Source organism: Hemiscyllium ocellatum, unplaced genomic scaffold (genome assembly GCF_020745735.1).
Source record: "Hemiscyllium ocellatum isolate sHemOce1 unplaced genomic scaffold, sHemOce1.pat.X.cur. scaffold_2502_pat_ctg1, whole genome shotgun sequence".
Taxonomy (NCBI): Eukaryota; Metazoa; Chordata; class Chondrichthyes; order Orectolobiformes; family Hemiscylliidae; genus Hemiscyllium; species Hemiscyllium ocellatum.
This window is the reverse complement of record NW_026868111.1, coordinates 21,971-36,444: the sequence shown is the minus strand read 5'-3', so window position 1 is coordinate 36,444 and position 14,474 is coordinate 21,971. Positions and strand designations below refer to the sequence as shown.

The window sequence follows — 14,474 nt, the reverse complement described above, 5'->3', positions numbered from 1 at the left end:
TAAGTGCATGGATGATTTTGGGATAGTGTAGGGGGACGAGCTGAGAAGAGTTCACAGGTCGGCACAACATCGAGGGCCGAAGGGCCAGTTCTGCATTGGATTGTTCTATGTTCTAAACTTAGTGCAGGAGGCTGAAAGAAATGAGCAGCTTTAAAACAAAAACCTCTTGGAGCTCAAAGCTTTCAATGAGAGTCTGAGCCCGGTGGTAAGTTCAGGTAACCTTTATTGCAACCCAACTTTGTTACAGCTTCAGATCCCCCCAGCAAAGAGGCAGAGAAAAAGTAGTTGCTTTTTGAACAGCTCAAGGTGAAAGTGCACACACCACACCTCCCCTGGCCCCATCCCCACCTCACTGTCTTTACTATTGGCCAGCACCAAGTTGTCCACTTGAAATTGGATCCTTGGTACAGCCGTAACCCGGAGGAAGTATTGCCTCACTCAGCAATTTCAACCCATACCCTGTCTCCAGGTAAGTTTCTCCCCGCTCCTTTGCCAGGAAGGGGCAGTGTAGAGTCAACCAGACTGCTGTGGGTCTGGAGTCACGTGTAGGCCAGACCGGGTAAAGGATGCAGCTGGAACGACTGAGTGAATCCTTTCCCACAATGGCCGTTCCCTTCCCTAACAAGGGAGAGAGTGAATCAGATGGGGGCTTTCTCCCCCACACCACCCTGAACAAGGAATTCTACTTTTGCAAAACATTCTTTTCTTTTGTTTTTCCACATAATTGAAAGCACCATCCCACTCTCTCTCCCCCTCTGTTCTCACTCTGATCTAACTAATTCCCCTGAAGGTGCTGATTCAGGATCTTACAGGGACAGAAAAAGCAAAAACATCAAGACTGATATCTCTCTGAATTTTGAATATCTCCACCTGAAACGGTCTCATCGTTAGATTGCGAACTCCACATTTCTGACCGAATACCAATTCTGCCATCTGTCGTGGCGGGATTCGAACCCGGGAGTCCCCGGAACCGGGTTGATATTCCAATCGATAATGGGACTCGGCCGTCACTCCTTCAATCCCCCTGCGATGGCATGTGAACTCGTTGGTGCTTCCGCAGGTGGAAGGAGTAGGTGAAGCCCTTCCCACACTGACAGCAGATGAACGGCCTCTCCCCGGTGTGGATCCGCTGGTGCCTCAGCAGGGTGGAGGATGTGCTGAAGGCCTTCCCACACTCAGGGCAGGTGTAGGGCCTCTCCCCCGTGTGGACCCGCTGGTGGCTCCGCAGGTTGGAGGAACAGGTGAAACCCTTCCCACACTGAGAGCAGGTGAACGGCCTCTCCCCCGTGTGGACCCGCTGGTGGGTCAGCAGGGTGGAGGAATTGCTGAAGGCCTTCCCACACTTGGGGCAGCTGTAGGGCTTCTCCCCTGTGTGGACCCGCTGGTGGGTCAGCAGGGTGGAGGCCTGGGTAAAGGCCTTCCCACACTCGGGGCAGCTGAAGGGCCTTTCTCCTGTATGGATCTGCTGGTGCCTCATCAGGGAGGAGACGTGGGTAAAGGCCTTCCCGCACTCAGGGCAGCTGAAGGGCCTCTGCCCTGTGTGGACGCGCCGGTGGCTCCGCAGGGTGGAGGAATCGCTGAAGGCCTTCCCACACTCGGGGCAGCTGAAGGGCCTTTCCCCGGTGTGGACACGCCGGTGGCTCAGTAGAGTGGAGGAATACCTGAAGGCCTTCCCGCACTCTGGGCAGTTGAACGGCCTCTCTCCTGTGTGGACCCGCTGGTGGGCCAACAGGGCGGAGAAAAACACGAAGGCCTTCCCGCACTCGGGGCAGCTGAAGGGTCTTTCCCCCGTGTGGTCCTGCTGGTGGGTCAGCAGGTGGGAGGAATGTCTGAAGGCCTTCCCGCAGTCGATGCAGGGGAATGGCCTCTCCCCGGTGTGACTGCGCCGATGAGTCTCCAGGGCAGACAGGAAACGGAAGCCTTTCCCACAGTCACCACAGTTCCACGGTTTCTCCAGAGGGCGGGATTCCTCGGGTTTCTCCATGGCCACAGCTTCAGCTGCTCACAAACACGTGTAGAGCCCCTCCCTGCCGTGAAATCCCCTTCCCAGGCTGTATAACGGTTTCAGGCTCCACGCACAGTGCGCTGCAACAGTGGGGTCTCTCGTCCAGTCCCACTGATGCTGAAAACATACTCAGACAGGAACCAAAAAGCTTTGGTCCCGCTCAGAGAAATCACGGACGAAAATCTTTGCTGGCCACAGTGGATTGAGTGACTGTCAGACATTGACATCAAAGTGAGGACCGGAGATGCTGGAGAGTCAGTCGAAAAATGTGGCACTGGAAAATCACAGGGGAGTCAGGCAGCATCCTAGGAGCAGGAGGGTCAATGTTTCGGTTATAAGCCCTTCGTCTCTTGATTTTAAAACTTCCCTCTTCAAATCTTCAAAAATCCTGTCAGAATAGATTACAAAAGTCATCACTGTCAGTGCAGGGTAGAAATTCTGAACAAGGAATTCTACTTTTTGCAAAACATTCTTTTCTTTTGTTTTTCCACATAATTGAAAGCACCATCCCACTCTCTCTCCCCCTCTGTTCTCACTCTGATCTAACTAATTCCCCTGAAGGTGCTGATTCAGGATCTTACAGGGACAGAAAAAGCAAAAACATCAAGACTGATATCTCTCTGAATTTTGAATATCTCCACCTGAAAGCTAATATCTTTCCCAACACTGGGATCCTGCTGAGAGTGAGCAGGTCTGATTTTGGGAAGCAAAAGAAAGTGTGTCAATTCAGGGTGAACCTGCCTCACAGCTTCTTGAGGAACAACCAGACACAAGATGGTTAATGTCCCCAGGAAGGTGGGAGCAAAATGAGACGTCAAGGCATTAACACCGACATTAGAGAGAAAGTGAACCTATTGACGTGGCAAAAGTTAGTGGAAAGCCAGAGTCATAGAGATGTACAGCACAGAAACAGACCCTTCTGTCCAACACGCCTGTACTGACCAGATATCCTCAATCAATCTAGTCCCATTTTCTGGCATGTGGTCCATAGCTGGGGTCATCCCCACCCCCTGTCCTGAGACCTTGAGCCTCCAAGCTGACCCACAAAGGTTCGGTTTGTCCTCGATTCTTTCCCAGTTGTCTTTTGTAGGTTTTGAAAACTTCCCCAATCCTCTGTTTCCCCTCAGCGTTGGAGGCTAAGGAGTAACCTATAAAATCATGAAGGGCATGGATAGGATAAATAGACAAAGCCTTATCCAGGGGAGGGGGTCAGGGGGAAAAAGAGTCCAGAACCAGAGGGCATATGTTTAGGGTGAGGGGAAAAAATACAAATGAGATCTGAGGTGAAACCTTTTCACACAGAGGGTATTACGTGCATGGAATGAGCTGCCAGAGGAAATGGTGGAGGCCAGTACAATTGCAACATTTAAAAGACATCTGGACAGGTGTATGAATAGGAAGGGTTTGAAGGGATATGGGCCAAATGCTGGCAGTTGGGATGAGATTGGGTTGGGATATCTGGTTGGCATGAACGGGTTGAACCGAAGGGTCTGTTTCTAAGCTGTACATCTCCATGACTAGTTGGACCACTTCCCGCTCCTCCGCCCTTGAGCCCCAGTTTTCTCATTTTCCCTCCCCCCACCTTGTCTCAGTCCCAACCCTCGAACTCAGCACCACCTGCCCAACCTGCAATCTTCTTCCTGACCTCTCCACCCCCACCCCCGCTCCCACTCCGGCCTATCACCTTCACCTTAACATCCTTCCACCTATCGCATTTCCAACGCCCCTCCCCCAAGTCCCCCCTCCCTTCCTTTTATCTTAGCCTGCTTGGCACACTTTCCTCATTCCTGAAGAAGGGCTCATGCCCGAAACATGGATTCTCCTGCTCCTTGGATGCTGCCTGACCTGCTGCGCTTTTCCAGCAACACATTTTCAGCTCTGATCTCCAGCATCTGCAGTCCTCACTTTCTCCTCTTGCTAATATACCACTTGCCTTGCTGATTGCTTGCTACACCTGTCTGACAAATGACAGTGACTGGTGTTGAAGGACGCTGAGGCCTCTTTGTCCATCCACACATCATTCCTGATAAAGGGCTCATGTCCAAAACGTTAACTCTCCTGCTCCTCGGATGCTGCCTAACCTACCGTGCTCTTCCAGTACCACAATGTTTGACCCTGATCTACATCTACATTTAAACAATGCACTTCCTTTCTGCGTTTGTTTTCCACAGCCAAGGCGATAACTTCATATTGTGGTACTGCATTTGCCATGTGTTTACCAATTATGGTCTTCTCTGTATCGGAGAGCGAGTGCAAACTTGGGGAACGATTCGCCGAGTATCACAGCTGTGCCCGCAGAGGGCGGCCAGACCTCTCAGTAACCACCCATTCCAATTTCCTTCCCACCCCCTTTCTGACATGACCATCTTTGGCCTCCTCCATTGCCACAACGAATCTAACCGCAAATTGGAGGGACAACACCTCATCTTCCGGGCAGCCTGCAGCCCGAAGGACTCAACGTTGAGTTTTCCAATATCAAAAATCCTCCCTCTCCATTCCCTGACTCCATTCCCATCCCCGCCCTCCTCCCTGCCACCAACAAGATTCATTCCTCCGATTGACCAACCAGGTCGTACCCTCTAACTGTCTTGACCTTTTCCCACTTCATCCCCACCCCCTTTTCTCTGCAGCTTCTGCACCCAGCCCCAGCCCTGAAGAAGGGTTAAACCGATTCGTCGACCTCTCCACCATCTGATGCCTCCTGCCTAACTATTTTGCCAATTGAGATACAGACCTGGATCAACGTTTCCGGAGTCTGTCCCTGCCGAATTCACTCTTTCCTTTCAGTTGCTGCAAGTCAACAATTGAACTACAGAATGAAAAAGAAATGGAAAAGGGGGCGAGATAAGAGAGTGCCGTACTCACAGATCTGGGACAGAGGAAGGAATGTGCAGTCTGGGTAAAGCTCTATCTTTATTCAGAGAGAGAGGATCAGGAGCTGCAGCTTGAGAAGTTCAGAGTCCAACTTCCGCATTCAGACAATGGGCTGCCTCTGATTGGCAGGAGGACCAGTCTCCTTCCGGTCCTCCAATGTTGCCTAATGGTCAATTAAAAGAAGGTCTCGCCCCTATTTTGCGTACAGCGATGAGCATGCTCAGTGTTTTGCTGACACTGGCCAGCATGCGCACTGCGTTGCTGACACCAGCAAACATGCGCAGTATGCTCTCTGGGGATGTTGGTGTTCCTGACAGATTTTAAGTGTCCAAATGCCAACGGGGTGAAAAGATAGAGCCACAATTTGTTTTGCCTTTGGCTCGATATTTTATTCCTTTTGCATTTTGTCTGGCTGCTCAACTTTTGTATGTCTTTTCCCCTTGTTGTGGGGGCAAGGCACCGAGACCAGAACTGGAGGGCATAGGTTTAGGGTGAGAGGGGAAAGATTTCTGAGGGTCCGAAGGGGCAATCCTTTCGCACAGAGGGTGGTATGTGTATGGAATGAGCTGCCAGAGGAAGTGGTAGAGGCTGGTACAATTACAGTATTTAAAATGCATCTGGATGGGGATATGGATAGGAAAGATTCAGAGGGGTAAGGGGCGACATGCTGCCAAATGGGTCACTAGATTAACTCAGGAGATCTGGTCAGTGTGGACTGAAGGGTTTGTTTCTGTGCTCTACAACTCTGAGTCTATTTTTAGATAGTATGGAAAATAAAGAGCATGAAAGCATGGGAAGGGTTAGAGCATGGAGACTACTGTCAATTTGTTGCAAAGGATAGTGGAAAGCTCTTACACCAATTAGCAGAGTAAGGTTGAGGCTGAAAGGTCACTATGGCAAGATGAGATAACAGTCAGTAAAGTTAGCCTCATCTGCTAAATATGATTGACAGGACGGGGACAATAAATATTTGGGACATGACATTAAATATCTAATTATCAATGAGTAGAGTCAGCCTGCTTGAGACTATTGATAATAAATATCTAATCATGACATTAGGAAAATATTAAGTAGGGTCTGGAATGCAAGACCATTGTTGCAAAAGCTGACACTAAATCTTGAACTGTGACATTAGAATAACATTAAGTAGAATGTAGGAAAAACTATAAGGGCACAACTAAAGAGATAATGGGAACTAAAATCACTGGTTTATTGTGTAGCTAGTGTGAGGTACTTTTGATTAATATAGTTGGACATGCTGATAAGCTAACAAACACACTGCTCAGCTGGAGAAAACACTGCCTCCTCTGTCCAGGAGTAAATGCTGGAAAGGTTGTATTGATCCTAGGGAGGAGGATGGTCTCCAGCTACACTCTGATATCTATCAGTAGTAAATGGGGCAGAACTATGGAATTTAATCTCCAGGCATTTTGGGAAATTTAATAAGGGAAGGAAGTACAGAACAAATACTACAGAGTGCTGAGAAACAAGGGGAACTAACTGTCCTAGTTCAGAGATCCTCGAAGGTATCAGTACAGGTAAAACGGGGGATGAGGAAGGCATAGATTTGTACTTTTTCACATAGAGGGTGGTGCGTGTGTGCAATGAGCTGCGAGAGGAAGTGGTGGAGGCTGATTCAAATACAACATTTAAAAGACAGCCGGATGGGGACGTGAAAGGGTAGGGTTTAGAGGGGTATGGGCCGAGTGCTGGTAAATAGGATAGATTAATTTCGGATATCTAGTCAGCAGGGACGAGATGGACTGTTTCTGTGCTGTACTGCTCTGTGGCAATCCACTTCATTTTGAAATGTTTTCACTACCACTTGGAACACCCTGTTAGGGTTCAGAGTGTGCCAGGTCCTGACACCTCCTTCCTCACGTCTCCTGTGCATTTTAAATCAATAATACTGGTTGTATGTTACTGGGTTAGCACTTTAAACACACAGACACATACATTATAATCAGAATTTCTATTCGGTACAGACAGTGATGACTTGTTTCAACTTTGCTAACAGAGTATCAGAAGGGGAGGATCTGCGGACAGAAATCTTGGAAGAAATTCCATACCAAGATCTGGTCACTCAATATCATTGGGGGGTTGAGTCTGGAAAGAGAAATCCATTTCACCTGCTTCAAAAGTACTGGACATCAGTGTGAGCAGAGAAACACTCAGAGAGGAACACACCAGTGAACTGAGCTTTAACTGGTTACACAGAATGAGTGTATGTGTCCCAGGGAGCTGACTATGGGAAGGAGCTTTAACCAGTTACACAGACTGAGAGAGGGGCTGGGGCATTTATTTTACTCTGGAGCATCAGAGTCTGAGGGGTGACCTTAGCGAGGTTTATAAAATCATGAGGGGCATATATAGGGCAAATAGCTTAGGTCTTTTTCCCCCAAGGTGGGGGAGTTGAAAACTAGAAGGCATAGGTTTAAGGTGAGAAGGGAAAGATTTAAAAGGGACCTAAGGGACAGCTTTTCATGCAGAGGGTTGTGCATGTATGGAATGAGCTGCCAGAGGAAGTGGTGGAGGTGGGTACAATTGCAACATTTAAGAGGCATTTGGATGGGTATATGAATAGGAAGGGTTTGGAGGCATATGGGCCGAGTGCTGGCAGGTGGGATTAGATTGGGTTGGGATATCTGGTCAGCATGGATGGGTTGGACCGAAGGGTTTGTTTCCGAGCAGTACATCTCTATGACTAGCACTTGGAGCGTGGCTCCTTCATCAGGTGATCGTGGAAAATAAAATCATAAGGCACAGAATGGATGGAAAGACATTACAGTGCACTGAAATGATATATTGAAAAACCCTGGATTGTTAAGTCTTTCATCTTTTAGTATGGGCTGCTCGTATCATTCATTTGTAAATCCCAGAAATTCCTGAAAGACATTTTCTTGAGATAACTCAAAGTTTTATAAGAAAAGGTGACATCTCAGCTCTGACCGTGCATTAAAGGTGTGAAATCAGGGTCTGTCTGTATCGCAATCTTGAGTCAGACTGGTTCTATTTCCAAACTGAAATTTACAAAATATTTCATGGATCGACTGTCTGTATATTGTGCATTTTTTGGGAAAAATAGAATGTATCTGCAAATATAATTCTGCAAATATAAATTCACCCCCATGGATGTACGTGTTTATGTGTGTGAATGAGACAGAGTAAAGTCTATTTCGTGCTGTATATCTCGATAACAGATGCTTTAAATCTGCTGGTGTAAATATTGTTATAAATCATAGCTGTTATAAATCATAAATCCCAGCGAGGTCTACACTGTGTGTCTGGATGGTTGACAGGCTGGGAGATTGTGGGTTGGGTCTTGATTGACTGAATGTTTTATTGTTCCAGAAGGTGTAGGGGTGGGGGGTCAAAGCTTCAGCAGAAATCCAGCAGAGCAGAACAGACCAATATCTTACTCTGTGGGTACAGGGACATCAGAGGACAGAGAAATCAGGACCTGAATCCAAGCTAACACTAGACTTCCCTGTGATCAGTGCTTTGATGAGCAGCGCCAAGCCTCTACCTTCACCTCGCTTCCCATTTGACTATCACCTTGATATTCAGGATGCAATCCTTGTCATCCTGAAGCCAGGCCTCTGTAAGGAGTCTCAGATCATAATTATTCTCTTCAATGTGTGCAGTCAATTTTGTTACAATGCAGCACACTTTCAGAAACATCGTTTTAAGTTTCAAGTTTTGTGATCTTCAGAATCCGGTTTTGATTGCTGGTACATTTATTCACCTTGTCCCTTTCTATCGTTCTCTGATGTTCATTTCCTACATCATGACATTGCTCACTGGCCTTGATTTGGATTGGCCATGCTAAATTGCCCATTGTGCGCAGGGATGTGCAGGTTAGGTTGGTTTGCCATGGGAAAGGCAGGGTTATAGTTTCATAGTAAAAGTAGGAATTGGCCATTTGGCCCATCGAACCTGCTCCACCGTTCATTATGATCGTGGCCGATATACCCATCGTCTGAGATCCTCCTCCCTGCATTGTCCCAGTTACCCTTAATTCTCACACCATGCAAATACCCATCCAACTGTGTTTTGAATATTCTTAATGAAGATGCCTCTACTGCTTCCTTGGGCAGAGAATTCCATAGATTGACTACTCTCTGGGAAAAGCAGTTCCTCCTCATCTCTGTCCTGAGGCCTGGTCGAATCCACCAGCAGAAATGACTGGGTTGGGTAGGGTAGGGTAGGGTAGGGTAGGATAGGGCTTCATCCCCACAGTGCAATGAATTCCCACTTTCCACCAAACTCCCAGATGTACTCACTCACTCGGTTGCTGTCTCACAAACAAAAGACTTCATTGTAACTTCTTTTGCTCCCAGTAAGGGCAACCCATCTTGGAAAGCTGCTCTGAAAGTCCAACCAGACTTCTGCATTCACCAGAGACAATTCCAGGATTACAGCACAGAAACAGACCTTCCGGCCCAACTGGTCTGTGCTGGGGGGGATATGTTAAGCTAGATTTGCTTGCAAGCAGTTACAAGTAGCTGCATCTTGCTTCTGCAAAAATCGCAAGGCAGAATCGTGAGGGTACATTCCAAGAAATAACTAATTAAAGGAGGTGGTCGACTGGTCGAAGCAGATGGATTAACATGACCGTAGCAATGGTCACGCATATAGGGAGTTAGTATGAACAAGGTAACCAAATAAGACCCTGTGTTGCGTCAGCAAAAGTAATAAGACCCAGCTATCGGTGAGGGGTTTGCATGCCCCAGACAGATGTGGGACACCGATTAGATTAGCAGAAATAAGAGGGGAGTCTGGAACAAACTCAATCTTTATTCAGAGAGAGAGCAGCAACTTCCGAAACTCGTGTTCCAGCTTCTGGATTCAGACAATAGGAAGGCTCTGATTGGCAGGAGGACCAGTCACCTTCCAGTCCTCCAGCCCACAGTTTGCTCTCTGGCGATGAGGCTGTTACTGATAGAATTGAAGTGTCCAAATGCCAAGTGAAGTAAAAAAAAACGGGAGATGCATAATTTTTTCCCCTTGTGATATTTACCTTTCCTACACGCCCCATGACTTTATAAATCGAAATAAGGTCAACCATCAACTTGTGGTCGTCGATAGGGTGACCAGAAGTGTACTCAGTACTCTACACATGGTCTCACCAATATCCTGTACAACCTCAACGTGATGTCCCAATTCCTACACTGAACGGTGTGAACAATGAAGGCAAGTGTGCTAAACGCCTCCTTCACCACCCTGTCCAGCAATGAGGCAACTTTCAAAGAGCTATGTCCCCGATTTGGAGATGCCGGTGTTGGACTGGGGTGTACGAAGTTAAAATTCACACCACACCAGGTGATACTCCAACAGGCTCATTTACAAGCATTAGCTTTTGGAGCGCTGCTCCTTCATCTGGTGGTTGTGTCTTATGACCCTGCTCCACAAACACCCCATGAAGGAGCAGCGCTCCGAAAGCTTGTGCTTGCAAATAAACCAGTTGGACAATAACCTGGTGTGAGAGATTTTAAACTTTATGTACCAGAACCCCTCCAGGCAGCCCCATGAATCTGTTCTACAACACGATGCAGGGCCCTACCATTAACTGTACAAGTTCTGCCCTTCCTTGATTTAGCAAAATGCAACCCTTTGCCTTTACCTGTCACTCTCTCAGACACACACACCCTAACACCCACACCATCTCACAGGCTTATACTCCAGCTCACACACACTTTATTAGCATGCATGCACAAACTCGCACATGCGCACACACACACACTCGTGCAGATACAATCACACATCAGTCAATGGGGTGAATTTGCATTTGCAGAATTATATTTGCAGATATAAATATTCAATTTTGCTCAAAAAGCAAACAAACTGCAGGCCGTCAATCCATGTAATATTTTATAAATTCCTACTTTGATTAATAGAACCAGTCTGATTCAAGATTCGGACACAGACACTTTTGTGCAGTATCTGAGCTGAGATGTCATCTATTTTTATAAAACCTTAAATTATCTCGAGAGGGTGAATTAAAAGTAGTTCTAGGGTTTACATATTAATGAACTGAAACCTGAAACCCATGGTAAAAGATGAAAGATTAATCTGCAATCTAGATTTGTTCAATATATCCTATCTGTTGCATGACACTGTGATCTTTTGCTATAAATTCTGTGTCGAATGACCCTGCTCCACAGCTACCTGATGAAGGAGCAGCGCTCTGAAAGCTCATGCTTACAAATAAACCTGTTGGACGCTTAGCTGGTGTTGTGTGATTTTTAAATTTATTACCCAGTCCAACACCGGCACCTCCACATCGTTTCCAGTGGACACAGCCCACACCTCCCAGTACTGCCAGGAAACTGTACAATGCCGAAGACATGGTGTAGTACCTGCACTCTTGAAAAATTTACAATTTCTAACAATACTGGTTACTCATTCACTGCTGCAACTGATACACAACATTGGAAACATAGTACAGGAGGCTGTCAGAAATGAGCACAACAGGTCAGGCAGCATCTGAGGAGCAGGAAAATCAACGTTGCCTGACCTGCTGTGCTTTGCCAGCACCACACTAATCTTGTCTCTGATCTTCAGCATCTGCAGTTCTCACTTTCTCCTGTAAGAAATTAGCAGTTTTAAAACAAAAACCTGTTGAGTTCAAAGCTCTCAATGAGAGTCTGAGCTCGGCGTGAAGTTCAGGTAATCTTTATTGTGAAAGGTTGTCTACTTGTCTACTTTCACTCCTTCTCGAATTGATAAGACCTGGGTGTAACTAACCTCGAGCTTTTCGAGTCTAATATCTCGTACCTTATTCTTTTCCTGAGTGAACACCGATAAGAAATGTTCATTTAGCACCTCTCCGATCTCTACAGGGTCCACACTCCACTTCCCGCTTCTGTCTTTGATTGGCCCTATTCCTACCCTAATCATCCTTTTATTCCTCACATACCTATAGAAAGCTTTAGGGTTCTCCTTTATTCTATTTGCTAAAGACAGCTCATGTCCTCTCTTTGCTCTTCTTAACTCTCTCTTTCAATCCTTCCTAGCTGATCTGTAATTCTCTATCGCCTAATCTGTACCATCTTGCCTCATCAATACATAAGCCTCATGGAACAGCATCATAAGACACAGAACTTATGTCAAAAGATCAGTGTCATGCAACTGATAGAATATATTGAACAAACTTAGATAGTCTTCATCCCTTAGAATGGTTGCAGGCTTTGGTTCATTAATATGTAACAATGTTCTTGAGATGACATAAGGTTTTATATAAAAAAACAGACATCTCCGCTCAGACAATGCATTAAAGGTGTGACATTTGAGTGTCAGTATTCCAATCTTGAATCAGACTGGTTCTGTTTCCAAAGTTGGAATTTGTAAAATATTACATGGATTGACTGCCTGCAGATTGTGTGCTTTTTGAACAAAATTGAATGTATCTGCAGTATAATTCTGCCAATACAATTTCACCCCGAAGAGTAGTGTGTGTGTGCATGTGAGAGTGTGTGCATGTGAGTTTGTGTGTGTGCACGCTTGGGAAAGTATGTGTGTGAGATGGAGTATGAGGCTGAGAGTGTGAGAGAGTGTTGAGGAGTGTGTGTCTGACTGAGGGGTATGAGGGAGAGGCTTAATAAAAGCAGGGGGTTGTGCAGATAATGGTTGGGCCATGAGTCACTTATAGAACAGACAGACATGGTGAGGGGGTGGGGGGTGGTGATGTTCAGGTACTTAGTTCTATGGAAGTTGCATCACTGGTAGACAGGGTGATTAAGAAGGCATCTCGCAACATTGCCTTCATTGTTCACACCATTGAGGAGAGGGGTTGGGACATTATGTTGAGGTTGTACAGGATGTTGGTGAGTTGAAAATGTGTTGCTGGTTAAAGCACAGCAGGTTAGGCAGCATCCAAGGAATAGGAAATTCGACGTTTCGGGCCAGAGCCCTTCATCAGGAATGAGGAGAGAGTGCCAGGCAGACTAAGATAAAAGGTAGGGAGGAGGGACTTGGGGGAGGGGCGATGGAGATGTGATAGGTGGAAGGAGGTCAAGGTGAGGGTGATAGGCCGGAGTGGGGTGGGGGCGGAGAGGTCAGGAAGAGGATTGCAGGTTAGGAGGGCGGTGCTGAGTTGAGGGAACCGACTGAGACACGGTGGGGGGAGGGGAAATGAGGAAACTGGAGAAATCTGAATTCATACCTTGTGGTTGGAGGGTTCCCAGGCGGAAGATGAGGCGCTCCTCCTCCAGCCGTCGTGTAGTTGTGTTCTGCCGGTGGAGGAGTCCAAGGACCTGCATGTCCTCGGTGGAGTGGGAGGGAGAGTTAAAGTGTTGAGCCATGGGGTGGTTGGGTTGGTTGGTCCGGGCGTCCCTGAGGTGTTCTCTGAAGCGTTCCGCAAGTAAGCGGCCCGTCTCCCCAATGTAGAGGAGGCCACATCGGGTGCAGCGGATGCAATAGATGATGTGTGTGGAGGTACAGGTGAACTTGTGGCGGATATGGAAGGATCCCTTGGGGCCTTGGAGGGAAGTGAGGGAGGAGGTGTGGGCGCAAGTTTTACATTTCCTGCAGTTGCAGGGGAAGGTGCCGGGAGTGGAGGTTGGGTTGGTGGGGGGTGTGGACCTGACGAGGGAGTCACGAAGGGAGTGGTCCTTGCGGAACGCTGATAGGAGAGGGGAGGGAAATATATCCCTGGTGGTGGGGTCCGTTTGGAGGTGGCGGAAATGACGGCGGATGATACGCTGTATACGGAGGTTGGTGGGGTGGTAGGTGAGAACCAGTGGGGTTCTGTCTTGGTGGCAGTTGGAGGAGCGGGGCTCAAGGGCGGAGGAGCAGGAAGTGGAGGAGATGCGGTGGAGGGCATCGTCGATCACGTTTGGGGGGAATCTGCGGTCCTTGAAGAAGGAGGCCATCTGGGCTGTGCGGTGTTGGAACTGGTCCTCCTGGGAGCAGATGCGGCGGAGACGAAGGAATTGGGAATATGGGATGGAGTTTTTACAGGGGGCAGGGTGGGAGGAGGTGTAGTCCAGATAGCTGTGGGAGTCAGTCGGTTTATAGTAGATGTCTGTGTTGAGTCGGTCGCCTGTGATAGAAATGGAAAGGTCTAGGAAGGGGAGGGAGGAGTCTGAGACAGTCCAGGTGAATTTGACCTTCCTAACCTCTCCGCCCCCACCCCACTCCGGCCTATCACCCTCACCTTGACCTCCTTCCACCTATCACATTTCCATTGCCCCTCCCCCAAGTCCCTCCTCCCTACCTTTTATCTTAGTCTGCCTGGCACCCTCTCCTCATTCCTGATGAAGGGCTTATGCCGGAAATGTCAAATTTCCTATTCCTTGGATGCTGCCTAACCTGCTGTGCTTTAACCAGCAACACATTTTCAACTGTGATCTCCAGCATCTGCAGACCTCACTTTTTACCCCAGGATGTTGGTGAGGCCACTTTCAGAGTACTGAGTACAGTTCTGGTGGCCCTGTAATTGGAAGAATACTATTAGAGAGGGTTTAATAAAGATTTAACAGGATGTTGTAAGGACTGGAGGGTTTGAGTTATAAGGAGAGGCTGGGACTTTATTCACTGGAGCACAAAGGTGGTTGGTGGGGAGGGGGGGGGGTTGACCTCATTGAGATTGATA

General features: G+C 47.6%; 1 protein-coding gene across 1 annotated transcript in view; it reads right to left on the bottom strand.

The window, feature by feature from the left end:
- The window catches only part of LOC132812000 (zinc finger protein 850-like), a 60,816-nt gene that overhangs the window by 33,593 nt on the left and 12,749 nt on the right, over window positions 1-14,474 (bottom strand). Inside the window, exons 4-5 of the mRNA XM_060822873.1 lie at window positions 2,647-2,660; window positions 1,036-1,894 (exon numbers count right to left, since the gene is read on the bottom strand). Coding sequence (XP_060678856.1) covers window positions 1,036-1,894; window positions 2,647-2,660 — 873 coding nt within the window. The remainder of the gene's footprint in view (window positions 1-1,035; window positions 1,895-2,646; window positions 2,661-14,474) is intronic.